The following is a 15,334-nucleotide window of genomic DNA, read 5'->3' as shown; positions in this document are numbered from 1 at the left end:
CACATTTTCAAGTACAAAACACATTGTAGACTTATTACGTGGTTGAAAAGAATTATCTTCTATTTCCAGTGTGGATATGCCATGCATATGTTAATGAAATACTTTGATATTTATACATTCCATTTCTATATTTACATTAAAAGAAAATTTTTTTAAAGATTAATGGAAGTGAGAAGAGCTAGCACTATAAATGCATCTTCATGGCTTTTACCAATGAAATATTGATTCCAAGAGAAAACCCCAGATCTTTAACCTAAATACCCTTACTTTTAGAGATGCAGTGCAGCCCTTCACCTTCCTTTGGTACCAAACTCAAGCTCTGTAAAGAGGGAATGGAAATAATTGCAGGTGGGTTGAGGAAGGGGGAGCCTGAGTCCATTTTTAAACTGAGTTTATTTACAGACCTAAACCCCTGACCACAAGATTTCATTCCTTTGATAATTTCTTTGCATTTACTGTAATAAAAAGTATAAAAACCACAAAAAATTTAAAAGGGCAGGACCGGACCAAATGTCCCTAATCATTTGTATGCTGTTGTGACTGACGGGGGTCTTCTGTGCTTGTTAAATATGCCCAATTCTGACCTGGAATTTCAACCCACTGTTTGAAGACATGAAGAAATCCCAAAGACAGCCTGCTACTAAGGAAGCCAGAGTACTACTTTTATTCTGGATCTTGGGCAAAGGAGGAAAATGGTTTTCAAAGTAGATTCTGCCAGTTGTTTGATGTGCTAAGTGATAAAAATTTAAGACACTTTTTATTGCTTTACCTCATTTAGTATTAAAGTACGAGCCCTCCACTGGCACAAGGATTTGACTAGATGTCCTTACTGGTTCTTTCTAGTTTGCTTACAGTGACTTCCCTAAAGAAGGCAAAGTGACAGGCTCCCTAGGCAAAGTGAAATGAGACTTGCATACAAACAAGTTCAAGGCTTCTGACTCATGAACGATTAAGAAGAGGAACACCGTGGAAGCGGTGGAGAAAAACAATGGAGCCATTCTCCCAAAAGAAAGTAAAACTATGAAAGATGTTTCTGGCCTTACAGCCAACCCAACCCAACAGCTTTCTTACAAAAAGCTTGCGACAGCAGAGAGGTACCAAAAAGGTATGTGATGAAATAGTGTACCAAGGGTAATGATCCTCTCCTGCCTTTTTTGTATGACCCTTCTCAAATTAGCTGAAACTACTGTGGGGAACTTCTTCAATCAAAATCTGCGTTACGTATTACCACAGCACAGGTGAGACAAGGTACCAGGGGGTGAAGTTCATCAAAGGGTACCACTTGTTGCCGACCTCGATTCTGACACTCAGTCTGCAGCAACAAGACAAGTGGAAGTTACTATTGATTTGTTCTGACTGCTTTGGAAGTGCAACCACTTTCTGCTTCTCTCATCTTTCACATCATTAATTATCTTGAAAGAGAGTATGGTGTACAGACAAGGCTTGTTACGGAGAAAACTGTACGACTGAACACGAGGTGACAGTAGAAGAACATGACTACAGTACCACAGGATTAGCACAGGCAGATTATTTTGCTTTTAATAAAACCTCTGAAGTTATAGTCAGTAAAAAGCATCTCCGACACACAGACCAGTGCTCTCCAGTTGTAAAAAGGAGAAGTAGGATTTGTAACCCTTTAGTCACTTCTCCATTCTTTTTACTGAATACATCCTTTGTGAAAATCCTGAATCACATATTTTTTAATTTACAATCTTGGGCAGGAAAAAGACAGACTACTTAATTTCTCACCATCCTAACCCAGTCCTCCAACACTTTGGCCAACACGCTCACCCATGAAGTCTTATGGAGATCCACTAATTAAAGTTCTAGTCCTGCAACAGGGTCTCACAATGGCAACTCAAGAGTGCCGGCAGAACACGGAGCAGCAAGGATAGGCTCTAGCAAATTCTACTTCCAGCATGAGGTATGCTACAGTTTAGCTGTCAAATTAGTTTAGCGGAAGCTCTCCAAAGAAAAATTCAGCCCCCTACAGAAAACAGGGTCAGTGATTTAACAGTCGATACATTTCCTCTTATTCAGTCCTAGCCAAGGCCTTGAAATGAAGTGATAAAGAAAGGTTCCTTTCAGCCTCAGTGCCCACATTTCAGTAGGCTGTATCTATCTAATGCAGTATCATATACCTAGGAGAATAAATAAAACAGTATGGGTTTCTAGACTTCAACTATCATTTGACTTTTTTCCTTTTTCTTTTTAAACTGGAAGGCTCTGAAACTGTGTTTCCACATGCTGTTTAAGGATATTAGGTGTTCCCTAGACTCTCACATTCATTTATGCTTAGAATACTCAAGCTCCTCTCAGCACAGCTTCCCCTTTTACCTTTTGTCGCTGCTGGATGTTGCTCATCGTGTCTGGCTGAAACTCCAGTTTGTCTGTTCGACAAAGTTTCCAGTATAAAATAATAACAATCAGGAGCACTACAGCAACTGGGACTGCCACACCAACAATAATCCATAGGTTGCTATTCTGTGACTCTGAGGTGGACTCCTTCAGCTTCTCCACAGCTGTGAAGTTAAGAGGAAGACAGCAGTATTATGTGATTATATATTTTAAACTGAGGACACTTCAAGGTTATGTATTTTTATGTTCTTGTAAATGCTAGTTAACAAATTTATCAGAAACCAGCTGCACATCACAGGAAATGTCATACCAGTTATAAGTTAAGGTATGTCATGCTCAGGAAGCATGGGGCAGGTGATCGATTGTCCTGGCCTACCTTCTGAAGACCTGTGCTTAAAAATCTAATGAAAAAACACTTCTGCCACATCATTCTGTAACCCAAACCTGAGCTGATGTTGTGAAAGGGGTCCAGAAAAATGACTTGCCACTAACAAAGGTGAGGACTTTCCAACATTATTGCCTGTTTCCTGCTTTAAGCAGTATTATCAGCTGCCTATTCTCTTTAGTTGCATATATTTTGTTACCTTCCCCATCAATAATCACAATCAATTTGAAATCAGTAAGACCCTCCTCCCAAGGTGTATAGTTCCACATTTTTAATTACTTTTTTTTCCTTTTTCTGTCTCGTTGGCAGCGTGTGAGATCCTTTAGCTGCAAACAGAAGACAAAACTATTGGACAGTGTAATCAAACCAGTCATGCTTGTAAAAAGTGAACTGGAAGAATTGACCAAACTTTCATTTGCTCTATTTTGCATAGTGGTTATATGTGGGATTAAAAACCACAGCAGTAATACATTTCTAGTCCAACTGATATACTTTCTTTAAATGATGTTTTCAAGTTAAAAAGAGTATTTCTATGCAATTTTATTTTTATATATCATTTTATTAGTAGCCATTCTAATGATGAACCTAGAGATTAAAGGAACATATTGTAATTCTTATATTTTATACATCTCACAGCTTATTTATGACATTACATTTTCTGTTATAAAAGTAACTTTTTGTCTAGTTTCTTCCAATAAGAAGAAACATTTAAACAATTTCTATGATTCTATGCCTTTTAAAAGAACTTACTAATGATGTGTCAAAGATAACAAGTTACAACATGCAAAATAAGCTATAAACACTTCATGAAGTTTGTTCAACACCTACCATTTTTGTAAAGGGTATTTACTCTTGCCAATTTCTGCATTTCTGTCCAGCCAATGTTACAGTCCATTAACAGATATTGAGCAGATGTATATGAGCTACTGACCTATCTTTAAACCACTGTTTTAATGAGGGACAAAATTTAGAAACACATCCAGATGGTGCAATTGCCACTATTTTCTTTCTTTTCTTTCTGCAGAGAATTTTAAAAATCAGATGCATGCTTGTTCTATTGGCAAAATACCCTGTGGTAGAGTGTAATTCATGTCTCCATATTGCACAGAAAACAGAAAAGGTAATGAAGCATTCATATCAATGAGGTATTTTGCAGATCATATACATATCTGTTACTCTTTTAAAATACTTTCAAGTTTCTTTCTTAATCATAACATGGAATTTTTAGTAGGTCTTCTGTCTGCTCCTTAGTGCAAATTATTTATATACCAAGCTTCCTGAATAAAGTCATTATATGACCTGTTACATTTATTCTGATGTGTCTCCAGTAAAAGATCACATTACTTTTTTATTATCTTTTAATAAAGATCACATTACTTAATATATTACTGATGGGCAAACAAATAAAAATAAGATCAATCATATTGAATGGAGGAAATAAACTGTTTCTTTTTGCTTATACCCTTCATAATGCCCCAACCAGCATTAGCCTACATCTTTGACTCAAAGAAACGGTAATTCAAAGAAACAAAAAATAGTGACTTGTGTTATCTACTTTGTTGCCATTATGCAGCTAAAGGTAACACCCATTTCACACTGACACCCTCCCATCCCACAGTCGTGGTATTTGTGCAAGCTCCTGAGCAAGATAAACTGTAAAGAAATATTGGGGACTAGCAGAAAGAGATGCAAATGGCAAGAAGGTATCTAGTTAGCACAGTGTTTTTCTAGCACAAGCGCTAAAGTGAATGCAGTGAGGCTTGCACTTAAGGACCCCGTTGCAATTCCAAGTTCAGCAGAGTCTTCAAGAAGCAAAGCAACACCACATAGCTCACTGCAAGACTGCTAAAATTTATTTCCTCAAAAGTGTCAAAATTGCAGCATCCCAAGAACAAAACACTGCAACAGTGGGCACTGTGCAGTGCCATAATCTCCAAAGCTAATGTCACCCCTCCTATTTCTCTTTGGTGGCATCAGTGTGGATATGATAGGGCTTACGCTGTGCAACGGTGCCTTCAATGCGGTATCCAAGGATGATTGCAGCCCGCTGGATATCAACTCTGTTCATCAGGTCTGAGCACTTCAGAGCACTGAGTCTCTCTCCGTCTTGATCCTCCACAAAATAGATCAGCTCCACAGGGTTATCAACACCAACTAACCGTGACACGTTCACAATCTGAAAAGAAGTTGGAAAGCTTTTACATTTAAGTTGTATTTATTTGGGGCTCCCATACATTTGGTCTTTCAGTCCCTACCCTCTCTCCCCATTCCCTTCACAGGGCCTGGACCTTAAGGACACTTATCTAAAAAGAAACACTTGGAACAGCTTTGCCAAGATGGCATCAGTATCTGCCTTAATTGTCACTGTGTGCAACCCCTAGTGCTTAAAGAAGATTCCACCTTGTACTATGACATAGAAATACAACTGCTGTTAAAGAAAACCCCTCTATCTGTGACACCAAAGAATATCATATTATACTAACAGTGTAACTGCTGTGAACTGATAGTTTGGAAATTGTCAATATCCAGAGGAGTCTGATGGGAAGACGTGCCATGTGTAGTGCTCCAAAATACTGTATGCAGCAAAGGCAACGTGCACACAGACTAGTTCGTTTACGCTAGAAGAGCTTAAGTCAACGTTAGGCAAGCATAGATACGCAGAGTGAATATTCAGTAATAATAATTTGCTTCCAAACTAAAATTCAGGATATTTTCACCTAATACTTACATGAAAGATTCTGAGTGGAAGTCTTTCAGGAGATGACAACATTGCTGGAATAATGTATCGGTGTCTAATTACACAAGCACTACCCAAGTGCACCAGGACCCTGGGAAATTTATAGAAACACCTATTTTGTAACTGAAAGGAAAATTTCCAGGGAAGCGATCCCTTGTACAATAAACTTTTATGGCAAACCTGAAGTTTCCATATTTTTTTTTCCTGTTTGTTTCATGGCAACATACAGATCCGGTATTGAAGTAAGACAATTGCTTTCAAGATGGCTCAAGATGCCAACACCATGCCACCCTGGAAGCCTCTACTGCCTTTAGCATTTGTTGGTTAGCAGGAGCTACTGAAAAGGTTAGTGTGATTGCACTTTTCCCTTCTCTAAATACCTACTTTGACTCTGCTTTGCTATACATAACACACACCTCTGTTCCAGTTTATCTAAACGTTAAGCAGCTACACAGGCAAATATTCTGTTAGCTTCAAATAGAACTGTTTGCTCTTCCTCAACAAAAGCATCTGCACAGTCACCTTCATCCTCCAAACAGCTCCCCCTGGCATCCACCTTTCTTCAGAAAGGAACGTAATTGACAGTGGGAAGCAATTCTTCCTACTTCTAAAGATGTTAATAATCAAAAGAATGCATGCTATGAGGAAGCCCTGTAGATACTCTCTAACCAGCAAACATCGACATTGCTTATGAGAATCACGTAACAATTTTGAATTCCTGTAAAATTAAATCTTATGTATAACAACTCTCCTCTGTTTAACCATTTACATGTAATGGTGAGCTCAACCTAGAACTGGGCCAAACGAATAGTAGGAGGTAGTCTATCATATAAAAGAGAGTTTGAAGAGCTCTGGAAGGAATTGCCACAAATAGAGCAATATATTTTGCTTCCTTTAGAATTATCCTTTACTATGAAGTACATATTTAATAAATTAGAATCTCAAACACTGCCCATAGGCTTATAGTAAAGCAAACACACAAGTGATTGCATGTTTGAGGCTTACAAAAGCAAAGCTTTATATTGTTTTCTTTCCTAGTTTCCAACAGGACAGTCACGTTGAAAGCAAGCAGTGCAATGTTCTAGCTCAACAGGGATGATGTTCTGGTCTTCGGGGACATCAACTCAACATGTCCTAAAAAAAGTGGTAACAGCAAGGTATATAATAAAAGTGAAAAAAACCCAACCAACCAACAAAACAAACAAAAAAAAGAAAAAGCACAGTTGTCATGAAAGTCTTTTAGGCCAAATCAACTGAAAGCAAAGAATAATGTTCAATGTCAGTCACATTTGATGTACGAAACAGAACACCTAAAAACAGACCAGAAAAACATGCAAATCTCTGAAACACACCATGACTGGCTAACAGGAACCATTAACCAATGCCACTTCTCATCCTGAATGCTATTCACTCCTCCACCAGCTAAGGGGCAACCAATCCCTGACTGAAGGTAACAAAAGAGTATCAATAAATAAGGTTTCAACACACACATTCAGCAGCTGTAAGGCTGACTCTGCTTTCACGGAACCCGGATATATCATTAGTTAACAAATATCCACAGCTTTCTATTTCTGCTTCAGCTGGGCTGCCTTCACCACAGCCTGGCCTCAGTGCACAGAGCAGCAGGGTGTAGGGACTGGTATCTGCTTTCAGCACAGACCAACCCTTCCTAAGCAGCACTTAACTCACACGGAGAACGAAGGAGTTGAAAGGCCACATGGGACTGAAAGTCAATGGGTTCTTCATTTAATTTTATGAAACCTCTCTGTGCGTAGCAAAGCTACAGAATCAGAGAAATGCAGAAGATTCTTATATTGAATTGTCATATATTTTGTGGCATTGTGGAGTATCCAAGAAGTACTGTAATTATATGTGTTATACACACAGGGTAACAGTCAGAAGCTGACTGAATGGGATAAAAAAGGAACTTCTCCACAGCTGCCTTTAGAAAGAGCAGAGGGGAAGGAGGACAGATTCCAGTGCAAGTTGCTGCAACTAAAACAATACAATTTTTAGCACAGAATTAAAAACAACAGTGTATGGCTCCCTGTGCTGAGGAACAGGGATGGGTGAGAACAGTCAGAATGGAGACAGGTAGAAGTAGCCAGAGGTGTTTTGGCACAGTATAGAGAACATGGGAATGAGCATGAAGAAATTCAGTGGAGGGTGGAGGTGCAGGCTGGTACTGATGAACTAAGCTCACTATATTAAGGGAAGTTTCATCTGAAATAATTCATTCTGAATACAGAGTTATCTTATGACAGCTCACACCATATTGAGGGAAGCTGCAGACAAAATTTCAAATCCAAGGGGATATGGTTATGCATTTCTATTCTGGAAAAGCTGATGGCTGAGCAGGGTATTCTTGAGGTGACGAGACAACTAGACTTGTACATAAACACAGCAACTGTGACAATATCGTACTTCAGTTCTCATGTCTCTCACAGTTATTCACTAAAAAACTTTTTTTTAAAACTAACCTTTGAGTTTGCTGAAACACGGAGAATGGCACACTGGATCTGAACTGGTTTTAAGTCTGTTTATAAAATTGAGGTACACAGGCACTGTGCCCATTTTTTACACAGTTTCTGTATACTAAGTTTTATGCCATTTTGCTCCAAATTATACTCTCTGTGTAGCTTCAGATTGGTTTTGCCTCTTACTTTAGAGAGGTGCGTCTATCCCTGAGAGTGCTAAGAATGCAAGCAGAGGCAGAAATGGTATTTTTCAGGCATCCAGCAAAGCAGCCCATGTGTAAAGAAGCATTTAAGCATTTAACATTTATACTTTGGAAGTGAGGGATGACATAGGGAGGGAGGAGATACAAGAATTTCAATACATGGTAGGCAGAAAATGAGGAAAAAAAAAAAGAAAAAGACTAATTCAACTTCTGTGTGCATAAATGATACCATCTTTGTTGATACTAGATGGGCATTTAACCTCCACAGAGTAAAGGCTTAACTGTGTTCAGGTGTCAGCAAATTTAATTTAAAAAGTGTTTTCAAGAGAATATCATAGGTCAGTGAACGGAGTTGCCTTGGTAACCAAATCTAGTTCATAATTTAAAGCAGGGAAATCCAGGTGGTGGGCAAGCTCACAAGGCGTTTGCAGAGTGTCAGTCGGCCAGTGGGATGTCCCAGTCGGCAGCCCCCTCAGGAGAAAGGAATTCCTGGGTGAACTGGTTGAGGGTTTCAAAGGCAGGAGCGTTACTTAGGAACAAGCAAACACGCACACACACAATCTCCGAAATGCACGTACAAGGATTATTTTCATTTTTTCACTATGTTCATCCCGAGGTAAAAAAAAAAAATCAAAAAAGATTCTGCTTTTCACCTTATTAAAAGTAGGATTTTAATGTCCAGGCCATTAAATCAAGCTGTATTGTGGTCTGAACAGTTCAGCAGACGACACGACATAAAGCATATGTGAAACGGGCATCGCGCGTAACCTGCCCTGGGTGTGAGAAAGCTCTCACAGGAACCTGCCAGGACGGGAAATGGCGGTGCCGCTCGCAGGCAGCCATCTTCCTCCTGACGTGCTCCGGCTGGGGCTGGGCAGGGCAGCACTTGCTGTCATCGCACCAAACGCAACGTCGCTGCGGCAGACCCTCCTCGCGCTGAGGTGGGGACGCTGGCAAGTGAACCGAGAGGGCCAGGGCGCTGAAGGCGACGCTAAGGACATTTCCTCTGCTGGCTTGCAGAGGCTTGGCCAGCCAAGAAAGCGGCTTGCCAAAACAGAGGTACGAACGGGCTGCGGGCAACCTGACGGAGGGGCCGGCCTCTGCCTGGGGTGGCCACCGGAGAGGCGAAATGCCTCTGAGGAAAAGGAGAAGCAGCAGCAGTCCTCAAAGGCTCTATTTAAAAACCTAAAAACTCACAGAGCGAGACTGGGCCTTTACTCGGATTACACGCTTGGGAGAGACGCATAAACTGTCGGTAGAAAACCAAGAGAATGAACCTCTGCCTTAATGAAAAGCTCAATTCAGTCATTATGTCCCCGCATAGCTACTACTTTCTCACACATTACAACTAAAGTGTCGCCTAACATGTTCTTTAAATCAGAACATCGTTCTTTTTGCCACTTAGTAGGATCACCTTTTCACTTTCTATTAGGTTTAAAAGACCAAGCACGCTGAAATATAGGAAAATTACTATTTTTGTATTAGCTCCTGGGGTATTTTTAAACTACAATTAAGCCATTTAATTCCTCAAAAAAATTAACGATAATTGAGTTATTATGGTAAACTACTGACAAAATATAGCACAGGGTCTAGCCTCTGCAGATGCAATGCAAACCACGTTAAATATGTGCCTTCAAATTTGCAGCAACAGCAGATACATATTAAAATATATATATATATGACTTGCTCCATGAAACATAAACATCACACAAAAATGAATGGAACTATCTCATGTATAACAGTCAGGCATGAGGCTTCAGAGGTTTTTTGTAGTTAATGGTTATAGGCTTTTTTTCTTTTCTTTTTTTTTTTTTTCCCCTCATGGAGTGCCACCTGTTACAGCACAGATAGGCAAATGAGAGGGGAAAGCATGCTATTTGAGCACCCTAGATAGTTCAGAGCTCTTACTCAAAGTGTCTAGATTTAAAGAGTAATTTTTAACATTCTTAGAACCTAACACATGCCTTCAGAAATGAAATCTAAAACTCACAAGGTATCACTTCTATTTTCTTAGTATGTGAAAGGAAACTAATATGCCTGCAGTAACATTCACAACTAATTGCTTCACCTTCTGACCCACAGTCCTGATTTTCCACAGAGCTTAGAAATGTCACATTTCAATACACTATAAATATCTTCCACCTCAGGAAAAACTCCAGTCTATAGGGGCTCAACACAAGTGAAATGTGTGTCTAGTCTTTTGTGGATATATGCATGTCCCGGTAATAAAAGTATCCAACATTTCGGTGTGGCTGGCAGCTTCTGTTCTTATTTTGAGTTCATTGTGGCCTACTAATATAGCAGTCACTGCTTTGTGTGCAAGAAATATATACAGGAAAATGTGAATATAAAGCACAAAGAACATTAACAGCTCTCCCTGAAGACACAAACAGATGCGTATATACAACACACTTCAAACACAGCTTATAAACCTGGCTATGAGGAATAGAATTAGCAGCAGTAAAGCTAAAAAGTTTATTGCAAATGGCTATGGACCAGATCTTCAACTGACAGGGGAGCATCCTTGAAAGAAATCGTCCTCCACTCAGGACCTCACTACCAGATGCATCACTCCAGCTGCACACAACGGCCTCTAAGGATATTTCACCTACCATACACCTGAACATCCTGCCAAAGCAAGCTACCAAGAAGCTATAGTACATGATGGTAGCTACCGTTCTGATGCAGGAAAGCAGGACACCTATCACAGACACCTAGCAGCAAGGTATCTCCTCCAGCCTTCCTTCTTAGGCATCTCCTTTATTACAGGATGTTAACCCCATCTAACAGCATGGGCTGCAAGGACCTGGAGAAGCCCTGTGTTATGTGGGATGGCATGATGTGTTGACTGTAACTAAGAGAATGCTCCACTGCCCAAAGACAGCAGTTTGCAGACTCTTTGCACTAATTAAGTGGCATAAATGAGCAGCACTGCTGTTCGGAACATAAGCTGCAGACCTCATCTTATGTCCCAGTAAGTAATACAAAGTCCTAAGAAAAATGCTACATTTTCATTTTCTGAAATACTATTGTTTGGCTAAAAAGGACCAGCTTGTAATTTTGTGCATGCACAAATAAGTTACCTGAGCTTTATTATCTAAAACCATAAAACCGTAATCTACACATACACATTTTATAGGCTGTGGTTTCTTTGCTAGCAACATAAGGAATATTTGTTTAATTTTTACGCAAAGGGAGGACTGAGGCATAAAGAACAAAGTGCAATAAGAGGTGTTGGGAATAGAAGATCTGAAGCACACATCTATTTACAGCAATTCAAAGCTGCAAAAAATTAAAATAAAGTAAAACCTCTATTACTGAAACAGATGTTTCTGAGACAGGAAAACAAAAGTAAGAAAATCCCAACATCTGGAAATTTAAGTGGTAGCAAAAACTGTAGGATTAAATTAAATAAAGATAATAGGTCTGAACTACTAGAAGGGCATCTGCAAGGTAAACTGTCGATGAATTAGCTGGGAAAAGTAATTTTTAAGATGATGAGCCATTAGAAAGTATTTCAGCTTTCAGCTTGTTGAACTGACTAGAAAGAACATGTGAAAAATTAAAACTTAAAACTAAATATCCAAGTCTTCTTGGACATTATGTGAATAATTCCACCTGTGACAAAACTATAAAGCAGCACTGGAATCCAGATAGCAGAAGCTGCCATCTGTACAAAATTTGACATGATTAATCATTCTTATTTGAAAGCCGTTCCTGTGACCAAGAGTACTGTGACAAATAGGCAGTTAAGGGGTAGAATATGCTACCCTACTGCTGCATCAAGGTGCACATGATTCTATTTCACATCTCTACACCACCACCAAACCACCACAGAGAGCTGTGAAGTTGCTGTTCCAGCAGAGTACTACTATGACTCAGATGACCATCCTGTCTCCTTCTGCTAGGCACCTCACGTAAGTCAGACAAGACAGCAAGTTTTTAAAATAGGATGTTGGTAAAATAAGTTTCAGCATTGTTTTTAAGAAGTCATCCAAATATTTTAGTAGCCACTTAAAATATTCAGTTGTTTCCATTTGTTATGTTTAGCTTAAAAGACAACAAGGCATCCAAAAGAACCATATTTTAGGTACAAAACACAAGCATCATCAACTAGCTAAACATGATATGTACCTTTGAGTTATCTTTCTCAACTCAAAATCTAGACAATATTAACTTACTCAGTAATTTATTACCCTGTATTTCTTCCTCTAACTTTGAGCTCTTAATACCTGCACAATGTTGCTGCCTGCAAAACTGGCCCGTCTCCATATCCGCCCTCTGACCAAAGCCTCGTTTAACAGGTGAGCTAGTTTCCGTTCCATCTCAGCTTGAAACACTTCCTCCTGAATTCGCTGGTCGACGACACCCAAGAGAACTACATTGCAGAGAAAGTAACCCAAGAACACAAATTCATTAGTAAAACTTTTCATTGTCTTTCCTGCAACTTCAATTACCAGCTTTGAGTCATCCTGTGACAGCTCACGGACAATTCAAGACCGGTTGTATTCATATGGGAATACTGCCCAGTTCAGCTAGAGGTTACATGTTGGAAAGGAAGACATTGGGTGGGAAAAGGGGTAAAAGAAGTACATTTAAAAAAAAAAAAATAATAATTAGGGCAGAGGGCATTTTTGGAACCTCAGCCAGGCTAGATAGACCCAGGATATTGAAAAAACAGTTTCAATTCTAAAAAAATATAAACTTCTGAGCATTCAATGAATTGTTAAAAAACAAATAAAAGAGAAAATTCAGTCTAAATTGGCTGCTGCAACTACTTTCAGTCAAAATGTTGTGTTCAGAAGCGATACCGAGATGGAAGTGGGCAGGGCAAGGGCTCACAATCAAGGAGAAAAGGCAGGAGAACAGCAGCACATGAATGAAGCTGTGTATTCCAAGTACACCTGCCCTAGATAACAAAGATTGCCAAGTATGCCAATCATAGCACAAAAAAACTGGTTAGTAGCCCTGCCCACTTCACTTTCCAACCCCAGGTACTCCAGGTCACTGGGGCAGCTAATGCCAAGAGGAATCCCTGAGGAACAACACATAGGAAACATGAAAAAATTGTGGACTTTCACTAACAAGATAGCATCCAGTAAAAGAAAAGTGGAGTGAATGGAGCGATAGTCATTCAAATGACCTAATTAAACAACCCTAAAGGATAGTAAACCAACTCACTGATGACTGCAGTAAAATAATTCAGTTTTCACTCCTCCATCTCTCCACTAAAATGGTTTATATTTTTTAAAAGTCCCTTTTTCAGTGTTCTCATGTTTATTTTTTTAAGCATCGTGCTTAATAAAAAGCCATCCAATTAGATAAAATCCATTAAATACAATTTTATTTTTTAATTTTTAAAACAAAAATATTAAAAGCACTTTTTCCATCTAAATTTTCACCGGAGATGTCAGAAAAAGGAAACATTTTCATGATTTCTCACAGACATCAACAGCATCTGTCTTCTAATTCAATCATAGACTAAGTATCTCAGAATTAAATAGCAAAATAGACAGACAGTGGCCTAAGGCTATTATATGCAGCAAGTAGAAGACAGTTCTTGCTTGTGTATTGAATTTCAGTATCAATGAATTATGCTTAATAGCATGAACTCTATTCTACAACTGAGAGGGACAGCTATAGAGAACACTGCATATCCCAACATTTATCTGGGTAATCTAATATTAAAAACCTTTACGTGCATAAATTCTATCATTTTCCTCTGTCATGATTCATTACCCTTACAATACAATATGCACACTGAAAGAACTGACCCATCCAAAGTATATTAGCTCTTCCCAGGCTGCCTGCAAGAACTGGGATTACAAAAAATTCCTCCACAGCAAAAAAGGTGCTGCAATTGGCTTTCAAAATCTTGCAGTCAGGAAGTTTAGAAAAACCCAAAGGGACATGATTTCTGAGCTGGAAAAACCTTCTTCTTACTGTGGGATCTAAGGGAACTTTGTGGGAAGACAAAAGTGTATCCAGTGGGGCATCTGTACCCTAACAGCAAGTTTGGTAGGCACAGCCTGGTCACCGTTCAGGCTTTCTGCTTAAAAGAAGCAGGAAGGACCTACAGCATGCAGGCAACCTCAACAGCCTTTCAGCAATCTAAATGTGACAGCTCAAGCATATCTGTAAATTATAGAATAAAACACCCAGAAGACTTGGGTGGGAGGGATCTGCTGTGAATAAATCAGAAGAGATCAATGAAATGTGATGAAACTCATATACTCGGAATGTATCTATTTTCGTTGTTTTATTCCTGGCATGTTTTGGTAGGAAGTGCCAAACAAATAAAATTTTCGTTTTCATTTAAAATAAAATAAAACCCTAAAAATCAATGTGGTATATTGACAGCATGCAGAGTAGACACTTTATACCTTACACTGTAAGTTGTCTCACTAAGAGTGAACTGATTTATAGACAAAAACTACTTTGTATGCATTATCAAGGAACTGCAGTAGTTCATTCTAAACACGGGAATTACATTTCCCAGATATTCCAGGTCACTAGGCCTTTGGTTTTAGAATTTATTCAGCTCAAGGCACGTTATTACCTCATAAAAATGCAGCACCCCTAAGCTATCGATATTTATGTAGGCTAGTTATCCTTCTAAAAAAATAATTGCACTCTTACTCACAGAGACTGTACGTACCTGTTCTCACCCAGGAAGATTTCATCAACTGAGACACATTAAGCTTAGGATAATGAAAGGCTGAGGGAAAAACAGAATGGAGGAAAAACATCCATAAGAACAGTATTCTCAACAACATACACAAAAAAAGAAGCCACTTCATAATTTATACTGTCAGTAAACATCTTATTTACACAGATGTATTACTACTCCTGAGGCTATGCAGACACAATGGTAAGGAAAGTGCTCCGAACATACACTCCCCAGTTTATCTCTGAACAAAAAGAAGCTAACTGAAGCAGTGAGATTTATTACCTGGAAGATTTCAAGCTGCTGTACCGAGGTCATTGCTTCTAGAAATTTAAAAGCTCACTGTCTGAATTGTGGCTCTTACTGAGCAAGCTGCAGGATCACACTTCTGCTCAAAGGGCAATGAGGCAACTCATGAGTGTCTCAGAATAAAAATAAGACCTTCTCTGAGGCAGAAACTACATGGAAACACTAAATGTAGAGCAGAAAACGAAATATACCTGATTT

The 15,334-nt window shown here is 39.1% G+C and overlaps 1 protein-coding gene across 2 annotated transcripts in view; it reads right to left on the bottom strand.

Annotated features, from left to right (window-relative positions):
* The window catches only part of KIAA1549 (KIAA1549 ortholog), a 152,682-nt gene that overhangs the window by 43,876 nt on the left and 93,472 nt on the right, over positions 1 to 15,334 (bottom strand). For both annotated transcript variants that reach the window (XM_075050876.1, XM_075050877.1), the window contains exons 7-10: positions 14,819 to 14,878; positions 12,393 to 12,538; positions 4,742 to 4,919; positions 2,338 to 2,522 (exon numbers count right to left, since the gene is read on the bottom strand). In XM_075050876.1, coding sequence (XP_074906977.1) covers positions 2,338 to 2,522; positions 4,742 to 4,919; positions 12,393 to 12,538; positions 14,819 to 14,878 — 569 coding nt within the window. The remainder of the gene's footprint in view (positions 1 to 2,337; positions 2,523 to 4,741; positions 4,920 to 12,392; positions 12,539 to 14,818; positions 14,879 to 15,334) is intronic.

Source organism: Buteo buteo, chromosome 19 (assembly GCF_964188355.1).
Source record: "Buteo buteo chromosome 19, bButBut1.hap1.1, whole genome shotgun sequence".
Taxonomy (NCBI): domain Eukaryota; kingdom Metazoa; phylum Chordata; class Aves; order Accipitriformes; family Accipitridae; genus Buteo; species Buteo buteo.
Note: the sequence above shows the minus strand (reverse complement) of the source record. Positions and strands in the feature narration are given on the sequence as shown.